A 23,460-nucleotide genomic window follows, 5' to 3' on the forward strand; every position below is an offset into this window, starting at 1 on the left:
ACTTTTGACTCATCTTCAAGAATAAAATTAAAATGTATTATCTTTTTGATCTAATCATTGTGAGACAGTGGTTTGAACATTAATATCATCGTTTAATATCATCAGCCTCTCATAGTATTGACTTTTTATTCTGCTTCATGACTTTTGACCTTACTGACCTAATTTTCATTTTCTTTGCTCTGTCTTATGACAGACTTTTTCACCTATTATGGGCTTTATTTTGTTTATAATTAATATATTTTCTATCTATTTTCTTTTTCTCTCAACTAACTTTCATTTTAATTCCAATTTTAGGCTGGTAATCTGACAATTGTTGTTGGTCATTAGGTGAAACATTGGAAACATTAGGTGAAGCAGCAGCTAGCTCATTCTGCACAACATATTTTGCATTAATGGTATGAAAATGAATAGTGAACCTGAGCTCATGTCCAGACCGTGGTGTCTTTCAGTCAAGGAAGAGAGACAGGAAGTGGAGGTGCCTGGTCCAAGAATTTCTCTGCACTCAGGTCCCACCCACAGGAAATGCCTGTCCGCCTGCTGGAGTCTGGTCTAAAAGCAAAGGGGGAAAAAAGTAAGAAATTTTGATTTCTGGCAGAGGAGGTTTGAATGATGTGATGGCTGCTCCTGCTTCTCGTATCCTGCAACGTTTAGATAAGGTGATGGTTCTCAGAGATGTGGTGGTGATCTGGTTGGGTCAGGGGTTGAGGAGCAGTGGAGCTGAAGACTAAACAGTGAACAGAAATTCCTTCACTACTTATTAATCATGTACTGGGAGAAGAAAATAAACAGCAATTGGAAAATAAAATGCCCTTCTATCCTCTAATTATTCAAAGCTGTGTGGTATTAGCTGCTTCTCCCTAATGTGAGCCGTGGTCTAGCCATTTTTCTTCTCTCTCTCCCCCTCTCTCTCTCTGTCATTACTTTATGCTGTGAATATTTTCCACTGCAGCCCAAAGCCACTGATGTAATTATACAACTTTGTAAATACTTCCAGATCACTTTGGTTTGAATACTTCACTGTTATTCCAAACTTAGACCTGAAAGAGCTGGTGAATTTCAGACTGATGACCTCACTCTGGGTTCGGTTTCCATCAGCTCTGAACACAGGGCTCCATCCAGTGGTGGAGCCGGCCGTGTGTTTCTAAACAGTGACAAATTTGAGGGAATTACTCACGGTATATCAGCAGCATGTAGCAAACATACAGTAGGCAACTGTAGTTATTTAAAACCTGCTAACAATTAAGTGTGACACAACTCAACAATTAAGGTTGGCCAGAAGAACTAAAATACATTATCAAGCAAATATTTAAAATGATCTTACTTTAACGTTTTATAAATAATAATGGTTAAGTGTCTTGCCCTAATACAAATAAAGTTTTAACAAATGTATGGATAGAAACTATCCAGGAATGGGACCTGTAGAAAGCTGCTGAAAGCCTTTAAGTTAGCTAAGTCTTAGCTTATAGTTAGCTAAAATAGCCTCCAACGTCAACATTCACCACATGGACCAGATCTTAGAAAGTGCTATAAACCCACTGACCAACATCCACTTGAGCTACTTCAGTATTTCTGCTTGATTTGCTTCTCAGCTGTTCTTCAACCCCCCAATTTCCTCTGTATGAAGCCGAGGAGCAGCTCAGTGGTAAAACCACACTCTTGGTCTGAACAGCTTCGCTGGGACCCTGGATGTCCATGCAGGGATTTAAAGTGGAGGCTCTCGAGTCATAAACACACCCCACTGACCCTCAGACGGCTGCTAATAAATACATAACTGCTTTCTAAGAGGACGTATATAAAAACAATGGTTATTTAGAGTTTTTTTCAATGATTTGCTGTGGCAACCCCTGAAAAAAAAGGACAAAGCCGAAATAAAAAGAAGAAAGAAGAATTTAGAGGTTTTTTTATTTCTTTCAGACAGACTGAAGCAAAACAGCCTGGTTTTGTTGGGTCGTGTCTAATGGAGGAGATCCTCAAGCTCATGGAATAATTGAAAATGAATTCCAAAATTTACTGTAGATAAAATTTTATAAAATGGGAACAAAAAAAAAAAAATTGGAGCCATTAGGTGGCAGTAATACAATTGATAATATTCATTCTATTGAACCTACTGAAAAAAGAGGTTAGAGCAATAATTTTAATTTTAGGAACTGAACTGGTTCTCAACTGTCATTTGTCCTTCAACACAGCAACATTCTTGAAAAATGAAGAACTATTTCCAGAAGTTCTAAGCCCAGTTTTTTCCTCACTTATCATCTTATCCAGTGGGTGAGGACTAGAGAAATACAGTTAGTCAGGAAAACCACAAGGAAAGACACAGAAGAGAGAAATGTGACTGAGGAAATCACTGCACTCGTGGCTTTTTTCCTCCACTTTTTCACGAGTTTCAGACCGAGGCCAACTCTCTGTGCCCACAGTCTGACTGCCAGTGAAAATGCCTCACACAGACTCATACAGATTCTCCATACATACACACATCCATGAACCAAATTGCTTGGAAGAAACCAGAGATGAAGAGCAGGGTCCATTCTGCACCCTCAGCAAATCCTGACTTTAGCTTCAGCAGCAGCATCAGCAGTCGGACGTCATAAATTACATTTATTTCCTCACAAAGAAAGTGTGAGGCTTGGTGTATATATGTATTTCTATAGAATCCTCCGTGTGGTCAAAGCGTGTGAGTTATCATGTGGCAGGGGTTTAAAGAACACAGCTAAGTGGATGAGACTATAAACAGAAAAGTCTGCGGACAGAAACTGACAAAACAACAAAACAATCCTTAAACTAGGGCTGCAGGCAGACGAGATGGACCAGCAGTAACAACACACAAGGCTAATGTAGACCCTCTACATCTACTACTGTGCATACTTAGACTTTTAAAGTACTACTGTTTCTGATTTTCACACAGTGATGGCCGGGGTTATAGTGCTCATCTCTTTGGAAAGGACACAGATAAAATACAACATCACATTCTATATAAGGAGACCCACTGTGTCTCCCCTCCTTTCTCCCCCTCCTTCATTCCTTCCATTTGTTCTTCCCCTCTCTTTCCCCCTCTTGATCCCTTTCTACTTGCTGGCTGCGGGTGCAGAATGCTGCCCAGTGATGGCTGGGCACCAGGCCATGAGGAGACAGGCATGAGCAACATGAGGGAGAGGGGGTGAGGCTGGAAAAGGGGGAGAGACAGGGGGAGGAGGAACAAGAGGTAAAAAGAGAGTAAGGAGAAAAGAAGATGGCTGCTGAAGAGTGGGTATAACAAGTTTTTTGTCTGTGGTGAAAACCAAAACACTGTACATCACATCTGCAGTTAACTCACTAAGAATAAGCTTTCATTTGGTCTAAAAACAGAACAAAAATTCATTTTTAACAATAAAATATTCTGCATATAAGAACAACAGTCTTGTCCGCTTTTTCATTTAGAATTTAGATAAGATTTAAGTTAAAATGACAAAAACAAATATATCTTTGAGGGATAGACCAACCTTCTGGTGATCCCACCTCCTGCAGCTTTAACTTCCAATGATAACAAACAGTTTGTTTTTAAATTTCAGTCTGACCAGAAACCTGCGTCACCTCTAACACTGCTGTTTTCACACTGACACAGAAATTAGTGCTTTACTGTAGCCTGAACTCAGCCAAACACACGGAGGAGTGATAACAGAGCTGCTGCTGCTGCTGTTACTGCTGCTGCTGTTACTGCTGTTACTGCTGCTGCTGTTGTTACTGCTGCTGCTGCTGCTGCTTCTGCTGCTGTTGCTGCTGCTGCTGCTGTTAGTGCTGCTGTTACTGCTGCTGCGGCTTCTGCTGCTGTTACTGCTTCTGCTGCTGCTGTTGCTGCTGTTGCTGTTACTGCTGCTGTTATTGCTGCTGCTGCTGTTACTGCTGTTGTTACTGCTGCTGTTACTGCTTCTGCTGCTGCTGTTACTGCCGCTGTTACTGCTGCTGTTACTGGTGCTGTTACTGCTGCTGCTGCTGCTTCTGCTGCTGTTGCTGCTGCTGCTGTTGCTGCTGTTACTGCTGCTGTTGTTGCTGCTGTTGCTGCTGCTGTTGCTGCTGCTGCTGCTGTTAGTGCTGCTGTTACTGCTGCTGTTTCTGCTGCTGCTGCTGCTGTTACTGCTGTTGTTACTGCTGCTGCTGCTGCTGTTAGTGCTGCTGTTACTGCTGCTGTTGCTGCTGCTGCTGTTGCTGGTACTGCTGCTGTTCCTGCTGCTGTTGCTGCTGCTGCGGCTGCTGCTGTTGCTGCTGCTGCTGTTGCTGGTACTGCTGCTGTTCCTGCTGCTGTTACTGCTGCTGCTGTTCCTGCTGCTGTTACTGCTGCTGCTACTGCTGCTGCTGCTGCTGTTACTGTTACTGTTACTGCTGCTGTTACTGCTTCTGCTGCTGCTGCTGTTACAGCTGCTGTTGCTGTTACTGCTGCTGTTATTGCTGCTGCTGCTGTTACTGCCGCTGCTGCTGTTACTGCTGCTTTTACTGCTGCTGCTGCTGCTGTTAGTGCTGCTGTTACTGCTGCTGCGGCTTCTGCTGCTGTTACTGCTGCTGTTTCTGCTGCTGTTGCTGCTGCTGCTGTTGCTGGTACTGCTGCTGTTCCTGCTGCTGTTGCTGCTGCTGCTGCTGTTGTTGCTGCTGTTGTTGCTGCTGCTGCTGCTGTTGTTGCTGCTGTTGCTGCTGCTGTTTCTGCTGCTGCTGTTACTGCTGTTGTTACTGCTGCTGTTACTGCTTCTGCTGCTGCTGTTGCTGCTGTTACTGCTGCTGCTGTTACTGCTGTTACTGCTGCTGCTGTTACTGCTGTTACTGCTGCTGCTGTTCCTGCTGCTGCTGTTACTGCTGCTGTTGTTGCTGCTGTTGCTGCTGCTGTTTCTGCTGCTGCTGCTGTTACTGCTTCTGCTGCTGCTGTTGCTGCTGTTACTGCTGCTGCTGTTGCTGCCGCTGCTGCTGCTGGTACTGATGATGACGAATGTGTCTCTCACTCAGTGTGTCTACTGCACATGTTTGCTGAGCATGACTGGGCTTTTTGTTCATGCCCTGGGACCAAGGCATATCTGAGGTGTGTGTGAAAGTGTGTGTGCGTCTGTGTGAGAGAGAGGGTGAGTGGGTTTGTGTGTGTGTTTGCTGAAACCAGCGCACACGGCAGGGTCAGTCCTCCAGGTCAATCATCCATGGACGAAGAGCGCAAAGGTCAGACATGGAAATTCCTCATATTACACACACACACACACACACACACTATGGAGTGGCAAAGTAAACGCACATTGAAGTTTATATAAGCATTTATAAACATAGAGCAACACATCTACACACTTACTCTCATATATACACCCACAAATACACTCCAATGAACCACACATACACACATGAAAACAGGCATTTAAAGAAACACACAAACACACACACACACACTGTCATCAATACTTAGCTGACTATGTAAACCCAGCAAAGTTTATACAAGTACTTAGTGTATCACACCTTCAGGATCACATACATTAATAACACACACACACACACACACACTGCTTTGCCACATACCATATGCCCCGTAAATAGCCCCCCCCCCCCCTCCATGGTTTTTACCATTAGTGTGAATCCATACATCACACACCTGACCTGAAGGTTGACATGGTCCAGGTCATGGACATGTTGGACAGGAAGACAGCCAGGAGGACACTGGAGAGTCTGTGTGGGCGTGCTCACGTCGGTGTGGACGTTCCAGAGAAGCAGGCCTGTTTGAAGGACATGAACAGATGATCAATGTCTTGTCTTTGTTCAATTTGTAAACAGGAACAAACGTCTGCCCTAAATACAACACATGTGAACGCAGGTGAAGTCAGGCTGAACATTGTTGGAGGACGTCCAATTAGCAGGTTAGCTGGAAGCAACTTTTGTGAATTCACAAAAGTTGATATCAAACAAGAAAAAGATCAATCTTAGCCCAAAAAAACCTTCAAATGTACCAAACACAGACATGATGTTATAATGAGTGGCTCAATTAATGCTCTTCCTTAGTGTGAGTGATGACATTGACATAAAGGTAACATATACTCTGTTTGTCCAGCCAGAGTAAAGTGTGTGTGTGTACATACGTGCATCTCTGTGCGTTTTCCTGTTTTAGCCTAGCGTGAACATAAAGCGTGCTCTCACAATGGCCCATTGTCCCGTCTCCCCTCCAAACTTCCTGTCAGCTCAGAATTGACGGAAACCAGGACAGAGCGCAAACAAACAGCGGCGGGTACAGTTCTCCACCCACTGTTGGCTCCGTCTTCAGGCTCAGGAGGAGGTGGGTGGCAGCGTTCCTGACAGGAAGTAACAGTAATCAGCTCTGCATCCCAGTTTGACTAGTGCAAAGGAGACACATCTGTACTGTACGCTTGTTTTTACTGGGTCTGGAGTAAGTGTGGAGCAGGAGGTGGTGAGAGGAGGAGCAGAGAGGCAGTCCGGAGAAGGAAGACCAGGAATTGTGAGGAATGGTTTATAAACTATCAACCTGAGAGAGGTTACACCGTCACTATGTTGGTGCAGGGAATCAGGATTGAATTTGGTTGAAACAGTTTTGACAATTTTTCTTTTGTTTTTCCATTAAATCACAATTTATAATCCAAAATATTCCAGACAATTCCAAAATACTTGATACTCTCCTGTCATTTCCCCACACAACTGGAACACAACAACATCAATTAATTCAAATGAACAGAGGAAGTCTAGACGGAGACGGAGTCTAGGGGTGTTGGCTGCTGCAGAAATCATAATTATCTTGAATCATATTTCAATTAAAGTTATTTAAATAAATTATTGATTGGTTTGAGAATTTGCAAATATTATATTTTAAACTTTATTGTGCATAAAAACTGACAATTGAATCCCCAGTTGCCATGGTGACTCCAGCTCAGCTCACATCAGCACTGACTAATCAAAGGTGACAGCAGTGCAGTTGTGATTGATAGCTAACTGGCAAATAAACATGTTGTGCAGTGGAGTTGTTGATGTGTCTTTGGGTTATTTTAAGTTAATCGGAGATCTAAAATAACCAGTTGTCTTATCTTGTGGAACTCCTGCCAGGTCATTATGATCTTGGAATAGGAGGAAGTCACATGTCAGAGTTCGGACCATTTGTTCCCAAATATCTTTGTCACCTTATGTAATGTTGTTCCTCTTTGATTAATGCAGCTCAGCACTAACAGGTCAGTATGCCGTGAAATGATGGTTGAATCACTAGGGGTGAATGCTGCTCCGCATTTATAACATCTTTTGTTTTTCTTTTTACATTTGTTGTCCTATTTTTAAATGAGCAGAACTTTGTGGTTCTTCCATGACATGTTGAGAAATATGCTTGTTTATCGTCTCTTTTTTAAAGTTAAATTATAGAGGAGTGACACCACAGAACTGCCATTAGCCTGGCAACTTAGCCTAGCACTGGCATATGGAGTAAAACCAGATGTATATAAAATCCACATAGGAATCTGATCTAAAAATGTGGTCCAGAAAGAAGACAAAATGTAGGAGTCAAACAAGACTCTAAGGCTGATCTCACATCTACGAGCCCTTAGGCCACAGAGATGTGGACCTTAGGGCCGAAACATTCACACAGAATGAGGACATTTAACCTCAAAGTCTTGTCATAGTAATTTCAATAGACTTTTTTTTTGACATGGCAAAACATTACGACACATGTTTCCAAATTCAAAGACAGACTGAGTTTAAAGCTCCAACCAGGAAACTGTCTGAATGAAAACAAGACATTTGGTCTTATTTTCTGTCTTCAACAGTAAAACAGTTTCACTCGGGCGTAGGTCGGGTAAAATCCTACGAGAGGGACAAAAGACGGAGCACCTGTATCCAGTGCAGACTCCCCAGACGCACATTTGCTTCCAGACTCCCTAAAAACACAGTAGCCGCTGTTATTCTAGGAGTCAAATTAGTGGACAGGGCCGCCGAAGGTCGGGGAGGCTGGATTTACAGCAGTCTGGTCTATGGGGAGCAGCCTGGGCTGCACAAGTGGAGGATTTTACCTTCATGGAGAGTTTACTTCTATAATTAGTTAGAGAAGAGAAAAGGGATAAGTAACGTACGTAGAAATATTGTGGAGGGAAATACGAGGCTCTCATCGTGACCCATAACCAAATCACAACAGTACAAAAAATGTTTACTATCACCACATAATCATCAGTGGAGACATTTACATTAGAGTTCATTATTTTTTCATGTGAAACTGAAGAAACTTAAACACTGTATATATGATATACTTCCTAGAAAACTATATACAGTTAAGTTCCACAACCTCACCCTCCTGGTCATTTCAGACGCCTGTTTTGTAAGTGAGTGGAGAAGGTTTTGGTTCTGTTACAGCTCCCTCTGGTTTCCTGACAGACTTTCTTGGATTGATCTGTGTGCTGCTGGAAATGCCTTCATCAGACCTGGCTGCCGTTTGCACTGTGCTAAAGTCATTTCCTGAAAAGTAATCTTAGTGTTCTCTCACCGAAATACTCTTCCTGTTCCAGCTCAGACCAGGTCTCACGGCTGCACTGCTGCATCCATTCTCACCTACGTATGAGAGAGAATGTCACAGAACTGTCACTTCAATTCATGTGAAAGCTTTAGAAAATATGGAGCTGCTCTAAATAAACACATTTATCATTTTTATTTATCAGCTAATTTCCATCCATTGTTACTATGTTAATATAATACATTTGTTTTTTGTTGTGTTTTTGACATTTTGTTTACAAATCTTATTTTTAGCTTTCTTTCAATGCACATGTAGAGTTGACTGCAGCTCACATAAGCTGTGGTAACTGTAGCCTGCATTACTAACATTACAGACAGGTATTTATTTCAGCGAGAGTTGCTTGGATACAAACAAGTCACAAACTACAGTGTTTTATTGAGGAAGTTTGGGAAACAGAGAACTAATCTGCATGTTTCACAGGAGACCATGACAAACGAATTCTTCTGTCGTTGGTGGAAAAAAATAAACATGTCCTGCTGCTGCTGCTGCTGCCAAGTGCCATCAAACAGCGTGTCATTAACACACTGCAGCTGACAAAGATCACAGTTGCAATCTCCCTCTCTCACTCTTCCCCAGAAGCCACTTGGAACGTCTCAGTGAGTCAACTGAAGCCACAGAATAATGAGCTGAGGTCACAGAAGCAGCCGACACATGGCGTAAATCACGACGTGCCGTCAACAGACACGTCACATGCTACCGTTTGTCGTCACACACATATGTTTTCCCTCACTGTTATCAGGGAAAAGAAAAACAATGACTTTCTAAAAACAATTTGTAAAGGCCTCCGCGCTCCATGACTTTTCCTCTGTGGTCTGATCCAACACCACCATCACCCTCTCCTCCCCCGACTCCTCCCCCTCTGGTCAGATATAATTATCCTTCATCCAGCCTAGAAAAGCAAAAACACTGATCTGTATCTTCTTATAGGAGCTGTGGCCTAGTCTAAACACAGCCTCTGTACTGTTGTGCACCCACGCATGCATGTGTGTGTGTGTGTGTGTTTGGTAGGATATAACAAAGCAGATCTCAGGATATGACACCAGCAGGATACAAACAGATGACAGACTGTGATTCCCCCAAAATAAAATTCCCAAAATTGTTTTTTTCATCACAGTTTCCTTAAGGTACAAAAACATTAGAGTGAATTACAAAAATATTACTTAGTACAAAGTATTACTAATATGTATATTCCATGTACTGACAATTTAAGCCAAGTTGAGTGAATGCTAATTACTCAAGCTGCTGAAATACCCCTGACTTTATCAGTTATTGAGGTCTTTGTTTTTAACAGTTTGTCCCATTTTTAATGCTAATGTGGCCATTTTATACTCATCATCTTTGGCTAACACAGTGGTGGACAAACAAAGAGACAAAGCATGTGAACCAAGACTGCCTGATGGTTTTATTTTGTCTCACTGCAGAACTCCCCCATTAAATTCTCATAGTATCAAAGAAACCACTTGAGGTCATTACTCTGCAAACGCAAGTCAATGATAAGAAAATTCCAAATCGGGAGTGTTTTGCCTCAGCAGGGCTGAAGTGTGTGTGTGACTCAGAAGAGTCATGAGAACGCCTGCTTTCCTCATGTTTGCTTCTCCTCATAAGTGTTAATAAGAGCCCAGTGATGAAAGGCGGTGACGGATCAGTATCTCACACACACCAGGGTCCAGTCACAGTGAACTGAAGTCAGACATTCTGTGTCCATGTCCACACAGAATGACCATCGGTTACAACTGTGGATCTGTAAGGCAAGAGCACTAGCCACTGGGGCACCAAGTCAAACAAAGACATGCCGAAGAGTCCAGCAGATGACGGAAGGAGAGAGTTTCCAGTGAGTGACACTGAAATAGTGAGGAGGAAGGTTAAAGAGAACACAGAGTATCGTAGACCGAGAAAAATGAAAAACACAGGGAGAGATGGAGAAAAACCATGAACTTTGAAGTCTGGTCTCCCTCAGAAGAGAATCCAGAAACTGGGAGCTGTTTTTTTTTAAATATGCCTTGAAACAGAGCATGTTTATCTTGGGATGGAGTGTAGAGAAGAGAGAGGAGGTGGAGGATGCAAAGAAACCCTGGGAGAAGTATGGGAGGAACCAGGGCAGGAGGAGAGGAGATTGTCCAAAAAGACAAATTCAGACGTGCAGAGAGAGTGGAAAAAAACTCTGCAAATGATGGAATGATTTAAATATTATTCATTTATCTCCATCTAATGTTGTCAAAGACAGGAAGGCCTCTAATGTTTTGGAGAATCTTCTGATCATGTCCAGGCCTGAGGGTCTATTGGTTATAAGGTCTTTTAGAGAACAAGCACAACGACCTGGACTGGTGTTTCCCACCCTGAATATGTTCATTATTTAAGCCTTTACTCTGTCAAGTTAAAGATTGTTAGGAATAAGCTTCTGGTTTTTTTTACCTTTGTTTTAAACACGTGACAGAAGAATAGAGAAGGAATGCTGCTGTAATGAGGCCTGAATCCTGACATTAGCCTGTGTTTGTCTGTATTGTTAATTAGCTTCACAGGAGAGAGAGCTCTGCACCTTTAAGTCTTTTTTAAACATGGAGCACCGTAGAATGACTACTGACAGTGAAATATAAAACTGCTGTAACTGTGTGTGCCTTTAACTGTACGGTGGAACAGTGGTCAGTGCTCTGAACATTACATGTTGTCAGGTTCCAATGCACTCAACATGCAGGATTAGGTCAACTGTTAGCTCTTAATGGACCCCAGGTGTGAATGATAGTGTGAACAGTTGTTTGATAAACTGATGAACTGTGCATGACGCAACACCACCCTCCACTGATGACAAGAATCTGCAGCGTCGCACCTCTGACCCTTTGCAGGATTAAGTGGTAGAAGATGAATGAAAACGTTTATGGTGTTTGTCTCTGCCTGGTCGTGGTTCCTTGGTGCAGTTTTTGTTAGACAAATAACTTTTATAAGGCTCCAAATGAGTGCCTGTTGATTTTTACTGGAAACTGGGGTGCAACCGTTCTTTTTGCCAACTAAGCCAGGAAAAAAAGGTTGGAATTTTTGGCCCAAAGTAAAAAAAAATCTTCTTGATGAATATGCTGCAGGAATATGTTGGAGAAGTTGAATTAATTTGTGTTGAAGTTGAAACAGTAAAGGGAGCAAAGCTGGGCCAGAACAGACACACACACACACACACACACACACACACGTCCTCCGATGCCCCCTGAAGCTACATAAACATAAGTCATAAGTGACTATAAACTAATGGCTCTTCTCTAAAACTATAACTCTGTTAGAAGAATCACTTTGGGCCGCTCTTCTTTTCAAGCTTCTCTGCAGCAGATAATCCACACATATGATTTAACAGGGATTTTCCATAAAAAGTCTTTTCCAGTGTCATCTTCCCCAGCTCTTCTGGCTCTGGTCCGGAGTTTGGCATTGGCTGGAAAATGATGATCAGTTTGTGGTTAGCTGTCTTGTCCAGAGACACACTGGCATGCAGCTGGAATCAAACACCAGACCTCCTGGTAGGAATGCAACCCCTCAGCCCGCTGGTGCCTAGGAGGTTAGGAAAACAACGAAATTAGTCAAACAAACACATACCTCTGGGATGACATCATCCTGATCAGTCAGTAAACCTCTGGACCCCTGTGTTGTTCCAACACACACCAGCAGGTGTCCTTCACAAATAAGTAAAGTATTATCATCATGCATTAATGTTTAACCAAAGGCTTTCATGTTAATTATAGAACATGAGGATCACTTCAGTGGGAGAGATGAGAGAATTTAATGTTAACCTGTGAATTCAAACTGTTCTCTGTTCAAATGCTCTGAGCTAATTATAAACGAAGTCTGTATGAAATGAGGAAGGGTGTTGTCTGCAGCAGAGGCTCTCCAGATTTTGTGTGATTGTGTTTACTTCCGCCTGCCTTTCATGACCACTGTACATTTCTGTGTGTGTGTGTGTGTGTGTGTGTGTGTGGTAAGATGGGTGTGGGGGCAGCAGCACTGTCTGTGAAGTGGCCTGTGGCTGCCGTGTCATCGGCTGTGGTTACTGTTAGCAGACTAACAGGCCACCTCTTGTCTTTAACGACACACACACACACACACACTCACGCTCCGTTACGAGCCTTTGAGGAGCAGACTTTGAAAGTGAGGAGGCTTCTGTTCCTGTTGATAAGACCCTCTTTCCTGTTGGACAGGTCAGCTCCAGACCATGGACATGATCTAAACCTCTGAAGGCTCCAAAGTTTCAGTGGTCAGAAAAAAAGCACCAACAATTTCTCCAGCCTTTTGTTTTTTGTTTTTTGTTTTTTTTTAAAGAGAATACAAAGAGTTTACAACCTCCTCGGTAAAAGCCAGGTTATTTTATAATCAATTTCAGATCAGGGTTACGAGACCTTTAATCTTTCATTGTTTTTAATTTGAAAACAAACCAATTCCATTATGAAGAAAATGTGAGAACAACAAATTAAAAAAACAGGGCTGTTAATGTATACGCTCCGTGATAGTAATAGAGTAATATTACTCTGACTCTCAGGCAGTGTAGATGCAGAGGGAGTGACAACACCACAGTGTTGCCTTTTATACAGAGCCTCATCTATTATGAAACTATTTCATAATTATGTGTTTCCCTCCTGCTTAATGTCAGCAGATGCTCAGCAGATAAGGTCGGCTGATTTAACACTGGACATGAGCTCACTGTCTGCTCCTTAGAAAAACACAAACAACTATGTCATTCATTATAAGGGCTTTAATGAAAACCTAATATCAACCCATCATCATGGAGCCGTGACACTGCCTGGGCTCAAATAAAGGCAGTACAGTCAGGATTATGGGATCCGGTCATAATTAACCAAGTGAAATAATGACCCAAAATTACAACTTTGTCCATTTTGTCCTGTTAAATTAGCACAGGAATTGTGAAAGCATCCTGTTTTCCTTTCATCTTTAAAATGAAATGAAAGTTTTTATGTGGAACAAAGTGAAAATATTGCAGATCCTATGAGCCTTGTTCAGACTGATGACTCTAAATGTGCTGCATACATGAGACATACCTCACCTACTATACTACATACCATAACACACCCTTTCAATCTAACCAGGTTATATTAATATGCCAGAGCAAATTTAATGTTTTTACTTCAACATTTGTTTTTGCTGCATTTGCACAGTTAAGCTATTTCTTGCATGCAGTAGTACACAGACAGATTGTCTGTGTACTACTGCATGCAAGAAATATTTTGATTTTTGGTTCCAGTGAAATATACTGCTGTACTTTACCAACACGATTTTTTATTATTTTTCTTAATTTCCCAGAGGAAACTCCAGAGGGATTAACAGTATTTTATCTATATATATATATATATATTTATCCTATTAATAAAAACAGATATAGCTCGATTAATATGACTAATAATACTTTGATGAGTTCACTTTGAGTATTGTTAAGTGTTGATTTACAATGAGGCGTTTGACGTTTAACAGCTCACCATAGCGCCCCCTGCTTCCCTTTTTCACCTGGTTACTTATTACAGCAAAAGGTGTCAATGACTCAATTAGCGCTTAGTAAATGGGGGCGGTGTCTGCGTGTTTTAGGAGAGCGTCTGCTCCGACTCCGCCCCTCTCTTCATGCACCGGGCTGCGCCGCTTCTCAGACCCAATGCACCAACGGCTCAGTGCGGCGGCGCCTGCTGCTCTAACGGTCAGCAGCCGAACCGGAGAAGAACTTTACAGCGTTTTTACTGGAAAATCACTGAAACTGGACTCGGATTCTGTCTTTTTGTTCCAGCCTCGACTTCCAGCGGTGAGTTTGTTTTACTTCTTCGATTTTCAAAAGATTCAGAAGACGCGCGATTACTCAATAACTCCTAAAGGACTTTTATTGTCTACGTTTTACAAATGAAAAGTTGTATTTACACCTCCTTTTTAAACTCCATACAATGTTGTTTTGTAATGATGCCAATAGAAGTCATTGTTGAATACACCGTTGTTGCAAAGTTAAAGGAGTGCAAATTTAAATTTTAGTTCCAGGAAAATCCTTCAAAAAATGTCTGAAACAGATAACGTTTGTTACCAAATGAGGTGACGTGACTCATGGACAGGAATGACTTTTATTCCTGTTTATGCTGTTTCATTCTAGTTAGTATCTATTCCCATCACCAGACATGTAACTCAATCTGCTCCTCAGCATATTTATCCTCAGCACCACCACAGGCAGCGCTGTATCATTACTATTTGACCGCAGCAGCACCACAGCAGCCTGGCTCAGAGGAACACGGCTGGCAACGCTTTGATTTCTATCACACTGCCTTGTAATTAGTGCAGCTACATGTTCGTTTTTCATACACACACGACACTCACACATGTCCAGAACATGACGTTCCACAGTGGTTTCTGAAGGACATGACAGGCTGAGTGAAGGTGAAGTGTTTTAATTATGGAGACAAACAGCCACAGCAGTGTCGGATTTAAGATAAGTGAGGGGGCAAAGCCCTTTGGCCCTCATGACCTGCCAGGACCACCAAGATGAATACCACCTACACACACACACTGGTAGAAGAGCTTGTTGTTTGCCCATAAACAAACAGTAAATCAATAAAACGCCAGCTTGCTCCAGTGACAACATCACCAACCCAGTAAACACTGTGGGTTAGTACAGTGTGTTTTTACATTTCTGTTCTCTCCCTCCCAGAGAAAGCCAACAGATCATCCTTCCTGTTGTTCCTACTGTTCATAGTCATTTTGGACTACCCACCCCCACCCCCGTGGGCTAATTATGGCTAACATGTATCTGTTTGTTTTTATTCTAAAATTTATTTCAGTGCAAAAGGTGACTGTTTTGCTGACCTCTAGTTCTATCTGGCTAATATTTAGCTATCAGGGCCTTCTTTCAGTGCTGACCATAATCATAGACAACTTTAATTAATGACAATTACAAAAGTTTTTCTTATGGTTGGCCTGACTATCTGGGATCATTTTTTTGGTTTTCTTTGCCGTGGTTAAGCTGTTTTTGCTCTTTTGGCTTGGTTTTTAATTACCTGGCATGTAATAGGCCGAGATGGTAAAAAACAAACAAGACTAGTGTGCCATGGAAGCCCAGCTGGACATTTTCCAGTCAGACTTTGCAAAAACTATTTTTCATGGCATTCAATACCTGCGTCATGCAAAATTTAAAGGCAATTTCAGATATTTTGCATTTCCCCTCGGGCCTCTCCCTGTTTCTAAACCTGATATGTAGTGGACTGGGCCAGCAGCTGATGATTAACACATGTGTGTAATGTGCTTCCTGTAGGGTTCCACTAATGTGATTTACACTAATGACACAGTACGTTTCCAAACACTTGATTAAGTTAATAAGAGCAGACAGACCCTGCGGTCTCTCCTCTGTCATTTTTTAAACCCAACTTATACATTCCATGAAGTGGGGCTCAGTGTGATCTTTGGGTGTCATTGACGCAACCAACCAGGGAAAGGGTCAGTGGCAGAGGTGCGAACTCTGAATACGGCCATAGTATTTACTTTCACACCACAGGGTTCCCTCACTTTTTTTTTGACAGAGGACACACATGCTGATTTTGGAAAAACTGCTCCATCACAGGCTGTCAGCACCAAATGGTAAAGACTCATTCAGGATTGAAGCCCACAGTAAAGGAATCTGGTCTGATCCGTTACAGGGTCAACAACCTGCAGGTCCAGTGTGAGGCCCTGTTGTGACTTTTGCACAACGTGTCATTGAAATAAGTTGAACTGTGAAACATAATAATAGTCAAATCCATTCAAAAACTTTTACGGCACAGATAATTCACGATAGGCTGCAATTAGCAATATGTTTTATCCTTGAAATCAGAAACACTGTTTTTGTGACTCACAGAAGACTGGAATAGTAGTCAGTAGAAGTCATAACTCATCATGAATTTCCACATTTGAACCAAAACTGCATCACCTGCTGGCCAAACATGACTATCTATAATAATCTGTAGTTTTTTACCTTTGTGTTAGTGTGATGAGAAAACGATACCAAAAATAATCCGTCAGTTTTATGATTGATTGTAAAGAAACACAAACACTGAGAACAATAGTGCCTTCATTGTTGTTGGATCACATGGAAAAATAATTTCCTCTCCGGGAAGGTTCTTGTGAGAGATCCCTGAGGTCAGAGCTGTCAGACCCTGACAGAACCTGTTCACGCCGGCCAAGATGTTGACGTCACACCGTCGACGTAGGTTCAGAGCTGTGGTGTTCACACACTTATTTTAACCACCTAAACTAGCTGGACAAAATTGGCTCTAACATTTGGCCTGACCTTGTCATCAATTACTGATGAAAGTTGTTCAGTTTTTGTCACATCATCTGACCTGAACATGATGTCATTTATATAATTATCTAATTTAAATGTCGTCATTCAAGCCACAGAAACGTGAGTGACAGACTGACTTCATACAGCATTTTACACATAAACAAGACAATTGAAAACCTGCAAAATATAGTAAAAGTTCATTCCTGACCACAAATTCAATAGTCCCTCCAACACTCTGCTCCTCTGAACGACCACTCTACACGCTTGTGTGAATTACTGCCACCTACAGCATCTGTGTTGCACCGCTAGACCTATTACCAATCAGAATTATTTTGACCACTTGCAAATAAAGTCCAAAAAACCCAAAACATCATCAGAGGGCAGCAGCAACTGTGTGTTCCTGGGTAAAACTGACTGATCGAGTTACTTTTGCATAAATATAGGCTTGGATTCTTTCTGGCTCTAACTATAAACAAACAACTCTTAGCTTTATTGTCAGTGGGCCTGAAGACAGCACTGTGTTGATGGTATGAAATAAACAGCAGCAGTGAGATTCAGGAAAAACAGATTTATGTTTAAAGAGAGACGACGAGGAGCTGTAAGTGTGTGTTGTCAGTTCTGGCAGATGCAGTAAGCAGATCGAGGATTTACTGAAGCGTGACTGTGTTTTCTTGGATCAGGAGGAAGTGCAGCCATGTTTTCCTTGGAATGGAAGCTGAGACTAAACTGCCAAAATAGGAATGTAATTGAAAAATCAAAGGTCGAAGCTAAAAAATGCCGCCTTATCTTGTATGTTTGTTCACCTGGTTAGTGGGGTTAGTGATCGAAGGACACAAAGAGGGGAGGGGAGTGAGGAGGAGTCCTGATAAATGAAGTCCAATGGTGATTTTTACTTCAGACTGTAGCAGAGCAAACAGTGTTGAGTTAAAGTCATCAAAGTGTGTGTGTGTGTGTCCCCAAACAGCTGTTGTAGTCAAGCTGTTTCCGCCTCTTTAAGTCATTTAAGACCTACTAACAAGAAACAAAGAAAAGACATGAAAGAGAGAAAGAAAGCAACAGGAAAAACAGGAAGGACTGAAAGAAAATCAAGAAAAAAAAATGTATGTAACAAAACTTATGTCATCAAAAAAAGTATTCAATCCAAGTCCCTGTGGTTATAATCTACAAAATCTACAGAAAGTTGTTTAACTTCAAAACTCAACTTTTGTTTACCATTTCCTCCAGGACAGAAACCACAGTCTAATTTATGGCAATAGGAGGAGCTAAATTCTGCCCCGACCACATATCCCATCAGGAGTATTAGGGCAGATGAGGGATTATGGGATAATCCAGGGTATGCCCGAGTCACCCCATGTTGAGAGGTGTTGGGTCTATTCTTGGGATTATGGTGGGTTTTTTCTTTAGGAAAGGAAATTACTAAAGTTAATATAAAGTCCAAAAAAAAAATACATAGTCAAAATTTCATTAGTTAACAAAATATAATAAAATATTAAGGGAAAACAAGGGTCTGCCATAGAATTTAGTTAAAGAAGTTTAAATAGCTAAGAGACTTAAGGATTAGCCTAGAAATTAGCCTCAGAAGTTAGCACAAAAATAACATTATCAGGGCCTGAAGGTTAACCAACAATGAAAAAAGATGAAATAAATAAAAGTCTTCTGTAATTTAATGTTACCAAAAGCTAGAATTTAGCCATTCATAACAATATAGGAATCAAGTCGAAAATACCAGAAATTTGGCCAGGAAAGGACATAAAGACAGCAAAAATAAACAATCCTCTAAACTCAAGCCAGAAATATATAATAGTTTGCTCCAAATGTGGGAATGCAGTGAGAGACAGTCATCAGACATCAGAAGAGTGTGAGAGTGTCTCCCCCTGACTCCCCCCAGTCTGTGGTCAGAGGGTCTTAAACAGGATTAAGAAGACAACAGCAGTCCTCTGTGAGATCACGGCCTCATGTCTGTGTTTTCCTGTAATACACTGTACGTTATTAATTAGACTGAGGTTTGTTTTGTTCAACCTCTGTATATCAAGTCATGTTTTTCTCCTTTTCATGTCTGGGAGTGCAGTCAGAGGGCAATATGGGTTCAATCATGAACAAGGTTTCGCAGCTTTACAAAGCCCTTCATAAGAGCAGGTCTCGTCAGCCTGGGGTTAGTCATCACACCTCACTAAAGTGGTCCCTGGTGTCCCTCTGTGAACCAGGACATGGCTCTGCTCAGAGCTGGTATGTGGCTCCCAGATGCCCTCCTCATTATGGACAATAAAAAGCAGTTAATGGGGGGAAGTGGAGCAGAGAGTGGCCCAGGACTGCGGTCAGTAGCAAATTAGGAGCACTGCTTTGGACCTGACTCAATCTGAGGGTCCTGAACCACAGCAGGTCGTTAATGAAACCAGACGGGGCCTGAAGTGTGCGTGGGAAGTGGTCCGATACTGGGCTGTGGCAGTGGATTAGATCTTAAAGAGGAGCAGAAGTTTACTTCCAGAAGTGCTGTAAGCTATCGACATATTTAATAACTGCTGAGCTCCTTTAATAAACTGTCATTTAATTCACTAATCAAACAAAATAGATGGATTACAAAAATCTGAAACGAATCTTTGTGTATTTCTGGGTTGAACTGATTTTAGATTTTCTATTATTATTATTATTGTTATCTTTTGAAACAAAAAAAATGTTATGCTATAAGCTTAATTTTTTTTGGCATATTTCAAATATCTTTTCTTTGTAAATTCTGTTGTTCAGCGAGAACTTTTAGGCCTATTCAATGCTAATTTCTGCCCCTCCTGCACACACCCTGGCAGACTGCTTGTGAGAAACAGCAGCAGTTTTGTTATCTGAAAACTGTCATATCGCTTCCTATCGGCCTGAACATTCTTTAGCCTGTTTATAAACACTGGATGCTGCTGAATGAGGCCTGAAGCTGGGCTTTTAAAGAAACCACAGGCCACTGCTTTTCAGCCAGACGTAAAAAAAAAACAACAAAAAACCAGTGCAGTTCAAGGTCCAGCGTTTTCATGGATAAGGAGCAGACGTTGGTCTGTTTCACAGAGGGGTGACCGCGTTGCTAAATTTAGAAGGTTCCAGTTCAGTGGACTCTGGGAATCTGTAAAACCTCCAAAACGCACACTGTCCAAAAATGCAGTTGGGTAAATTTACAGATAAACACAGAGTTTGGATCAGAAAAGAACAACACTTCATCTCACCTCTCACAGAGTAAACTGTAAACGCCAACACTGTTCTCTCCCAACAGCCCCTCAAAGTCTAATGTAGTCTTGTCAACAACTGGAGGGTCTTCTGTACATTGATGGAACCCGCTTTTTATTAAAACTGTGATATTAGCTTGTTTGAATGTGTATATATACAGTAAATGTCTCATACTCTGAGCTGTTTCTGTTTATTATCATCAGGTCTTGAAAAGTTTTCTTCTGTTTCACAGACAAGTGACCACCACTGGATTGGATGGTTCCAGATCGTCACCACACCGCACTGTGCAGCTGCACTTATTTTTGAGCAGATGTCAACAAAGCCAGAAACCCTAAAAAGAGCGAGCCAGCAGACCTGACCAGTCTATAACGGACTTGACCAGGGTCCAGCAGACCTGTGCTGCCTCCAGGACCAACCAAACCTCTCAGTTTTATGGCTTCTTCATTCACTCAGCCATGCAGAACAGGCAACCACTAAGAGTGGGAGAAGGTTTGAAATCACACGTGATAAACACAGATAAAAGTTGAGTCGGCCACTTCAGGGTGCAAGAGGTCAAGACCCGTTGATTGAATCACCTCCCCAACTGTAGCTCTCAGGTCACTGCTGTCCACGGCCAAGCCAGTGAAAGAGTGAAAGCTCAAATCTGAGAAGAGGAAACTACAGCTTGTTTGATCTTCGTCCATTTTGTTTTGGTCATGAATCTCCAGGAAAAGCTCTCGGGCCTCAAAGGCCTGGTCTCACACTCTCACAGCAAGCGCCGATTCAAATCTGACCTCACTGTGGACATGATCAGCCCACCTCTGGGCGATTTCCGCCACACAATGCATGTGGGTCGTGGCGGCGACGTGTTTGGCGACACCTCCTTCCTCAGCAATCATGGTGGCTCAGCCAACGGGAACAACAGGGACACGGATTCTATCTCCAGCCCGGACAACAAGATTGGAGCCTTCTTCTCCAGGACTCTGCGACAGATCAGGAGGGGTTCCTCCGACCCCAGGCCCCGAGGAGGATCCAAGGACCTTTCTCCGCCGCCTCCTCCCGTTTCTCCCATTATCAAGAACGCCATCTCCTTACCGAGGCTAGATGTCGACATGTCCAATGGAGGTCCTACCACAAAGATGCTGTTCTCCAGTTGTCACAGTACACCAGAGGAGAAGAAGAGCTCCTACGGTGAGTGCCGTCAAAGTCTGTCTGTGTCTTTAGGACAGTCGTGTCATCCTCACTGAAGGTAAACTTATGCTTTCACCAGTGCTAGCATTTGCTTGCGCTGTATTTAGATAGTTCTGACAGATTTGATACATTTCTGGAACAAATTGTTCAATAGTTGACTTGTTAGCTGAACTAGCTAGCTTGTTAGCTATGTGGAAGGTGTCTTAGTTATCTGTAGCTAATTTTATAAATATTTATTGGCTTTTGAACAAGTGTAAACAATGTTTTGGGTAGTTTTGGTGATTTGTTATATAGATTATATAGATTTGTAATATGGTTTTAGCATTTTTGCTATATTTGTGATTTTGTGTGAATTTTCAGCACATCCTTTTGTCATCCAACTTCTGGTCTCGTCCCACATCATAAAACCAGTGTTGGTTGGTTATAATCTTAGTTGGTGTTGCTGCACCAGAACAAACTCATTCATTACTTCTCTGCCCAGTTAAGTGGAGACAGACTTGGATCAGACTGTCATGAATCACCACGGCTGATAACACACACACATCCAGACAAGTGACAACAACACTGTCTGAAACACAGTAACCATACACTGTGTATATGTATATACATCAGTGTATATGTATACGCATGTGTCTGTGGGTCTGTAGCTGTCTGTAGATGTGGGACTTGATCCTCAGGGTCAGTGAGGTTGAAGGTCAGGGTAAGTGAGTTCAGACCATGAGCCAAGTTTTTACTTTACTTTTAAAATGGACTTAAATATGTTTTTTTTTTTTTTTTTTTTTTTTTTGTAAAATTCAAGTATTTCTCTTTTAACCTTAAGCTATTTTGACAATATTTAATAATGTATGCTAAATGGGTTTTGTATTGATATTTTATATAAGAAAATGTTATTAATTTTAGATGTATGAAATTTCAAATGCAAGTCTAATTTAAAGCTGTTTCTTCAGTATCTTATTTATTTTAGGCCATTTTACATATTTGTGACATTTTCCTCACTCACTATGATTTTTTTTCAGTAAATATTAAACTACTCGAAAATCCTTTTATTTATCCCTCATACGGCAAATGTGTTTACACCGCCCTCTGTCTGATTGTAGTGCTACTGCGTGACTATTTCAGGTTTTTGATGAGAGATGTCTAATTATATTATGCTTGAACTATTTAAATGGTCCATTTAAGAAGATTGGTTTAGACTGACACAGAACAGTCTTTATAGATTTCTGCTTCCTGTCAAGGTTTTTGTCACGCTTGTTTTGATTTAATTGTAATTTCTCAAATGACATTTATTTATATCTGCAGGTTTGAAACAGCAGTGCTAAATTGTTTTTTGGAAATGAACAGAGTTGAATTTTCAGCGAGACCCTGCCTCATTACAAACGTCTCATGTAATTTACAGTCATTAAAGCGATGGTAGGCAGATTTCCCCTGGACACGGCCAGAAACTGGTTTCTTAAGACTAAGACAGAGCCAATTGTGCATAGTTTGAGCTGTATTTGTTTTATTGTTGTTGGACCTTTCTATTTCTGTGGCCAACTTTAACCTAATAATGTTTTTACTTTGTAGTGTATAGTTTATCTGTTTTTCATTTATGCAACATTTTATCCCACTAACATATTTCTGTTTTAATTTTAGACTATTTCCTTGATTGGCATTTAGGTTTTTAAATTGTTTAAATTGACTTTTACTGTTTATATTTTTTTAATCAATGTCATATGAATTGTAGCCATTTTTTAACGTAACCATTTTCTCTTTTGTACAGTTTAGCCTTTTAGTTTTTTCTCAATATTATTGTAAAATTGTAAATTTCTTTCTGACTGGGTAAACTTTACTCCTTTACAGCAAAAACTCCCTTAAAAAATCCAACCTAAAGTTAACTTTAGACAAAATAAGTCTAATGGTTTTGAAAAGAATTTTCAAATGATGTTTTGTGTGTTTTCCTCAGGTCTGGACTCTGGTTTCGTCACCCTGCCTCGTCTCTCCCGCGCTGAGCGTCAGCAGCCATCTATCTCCCTCCCCACTTCCCACCCCACCAACATTCACCGCGGGTCCCTGACCGACCCCACTGACCCCATCCTGTCCACCACCACGGTGTTGCTGACCTCTGAGTGCAAAGCCACCACTGCTTACTCCGACTCACTGCCCTCCCTCGCCTCCCTGGACGCCTTTACCTTCGACCTGGGCCCCTCCCTCATGAGTGAAGTGTTCGGCTTAATTGACGGAAACTCAGAGGAGCCTGGTCATCTCTGGGAGAGAGAGGAGGCCGGGTCAGCATGTGGGTTGACCAACGACGGCTCAGAGATGGACTCTGCCACCATCTCCTACGTGGATT

The 23,460-nt window shown here is 41.7% G+C and overlaps 2 protein-coding genes across 3 annotated transcripts in view; one reads left to right on the plus strand and one right to left on the minus strand.

The window, feature by feature from the left end:
* Positions 1–8,600: 8,600 nt before the first annotated feature.
* Positions 8,601–23,460, minus strand: part of sh3bp1 (SH3-domain binding protein 1) — a 25,758-nt gene continuing 10,898 nt past the window's right edge. For both annotated transcript variants that reach the window (XM_025057359.1, XM_025057360.1), the window contains exon 19: positions 8,601–12,016. The gene's annotated coding sequence lies outside the window, so the exon portion shown is untranslated. The remainder of the gene's footprint in view (positions 12,017–23,460) is intronic.
* Positions 13,852–23,460, plus strand: part of cdc42ep1a (CDC42 effector protein (Rho GTPase binding) 1a) — a 10,030-nt gene continuing 421 nt past the window's right edge. Inside the window, exons 1-3 of the mRNA XM_025058104.1 lie at positions 13,852–14,264; positions 20,194–21,131; positions 23,074–23,458. Coding sequence (XP_024913872.1) covers positions 20,657–21,131; positions 23,074–23,458 — 860 coding nt within the window. The 5' untranslated portion in view covers positions 13,852–14,264; positions 20,194–20,656. The remainder of the gene's footprint in view (positions 14,265–20,193; positions 21,132–23,073; positions 23,459–23,460) is intronic.

Source organism: Cynoglossus semilaevis, chromosome 8 (genome assembly GCF_000523025.1).
Source record: "Cynoglossus semilaevis isolate Cse_v1.0 chromosome 8, Cse_v1.0, whole genome shotgun sequence".
In the NCBI taxonomy this organism is placed as follows: Eukaryota; Metazoa; Chordata; class Actinopteri; order Pleuronectiformes; family Cynoglossidae; genus Cynoglossus; species Cynoglossus semilaevis.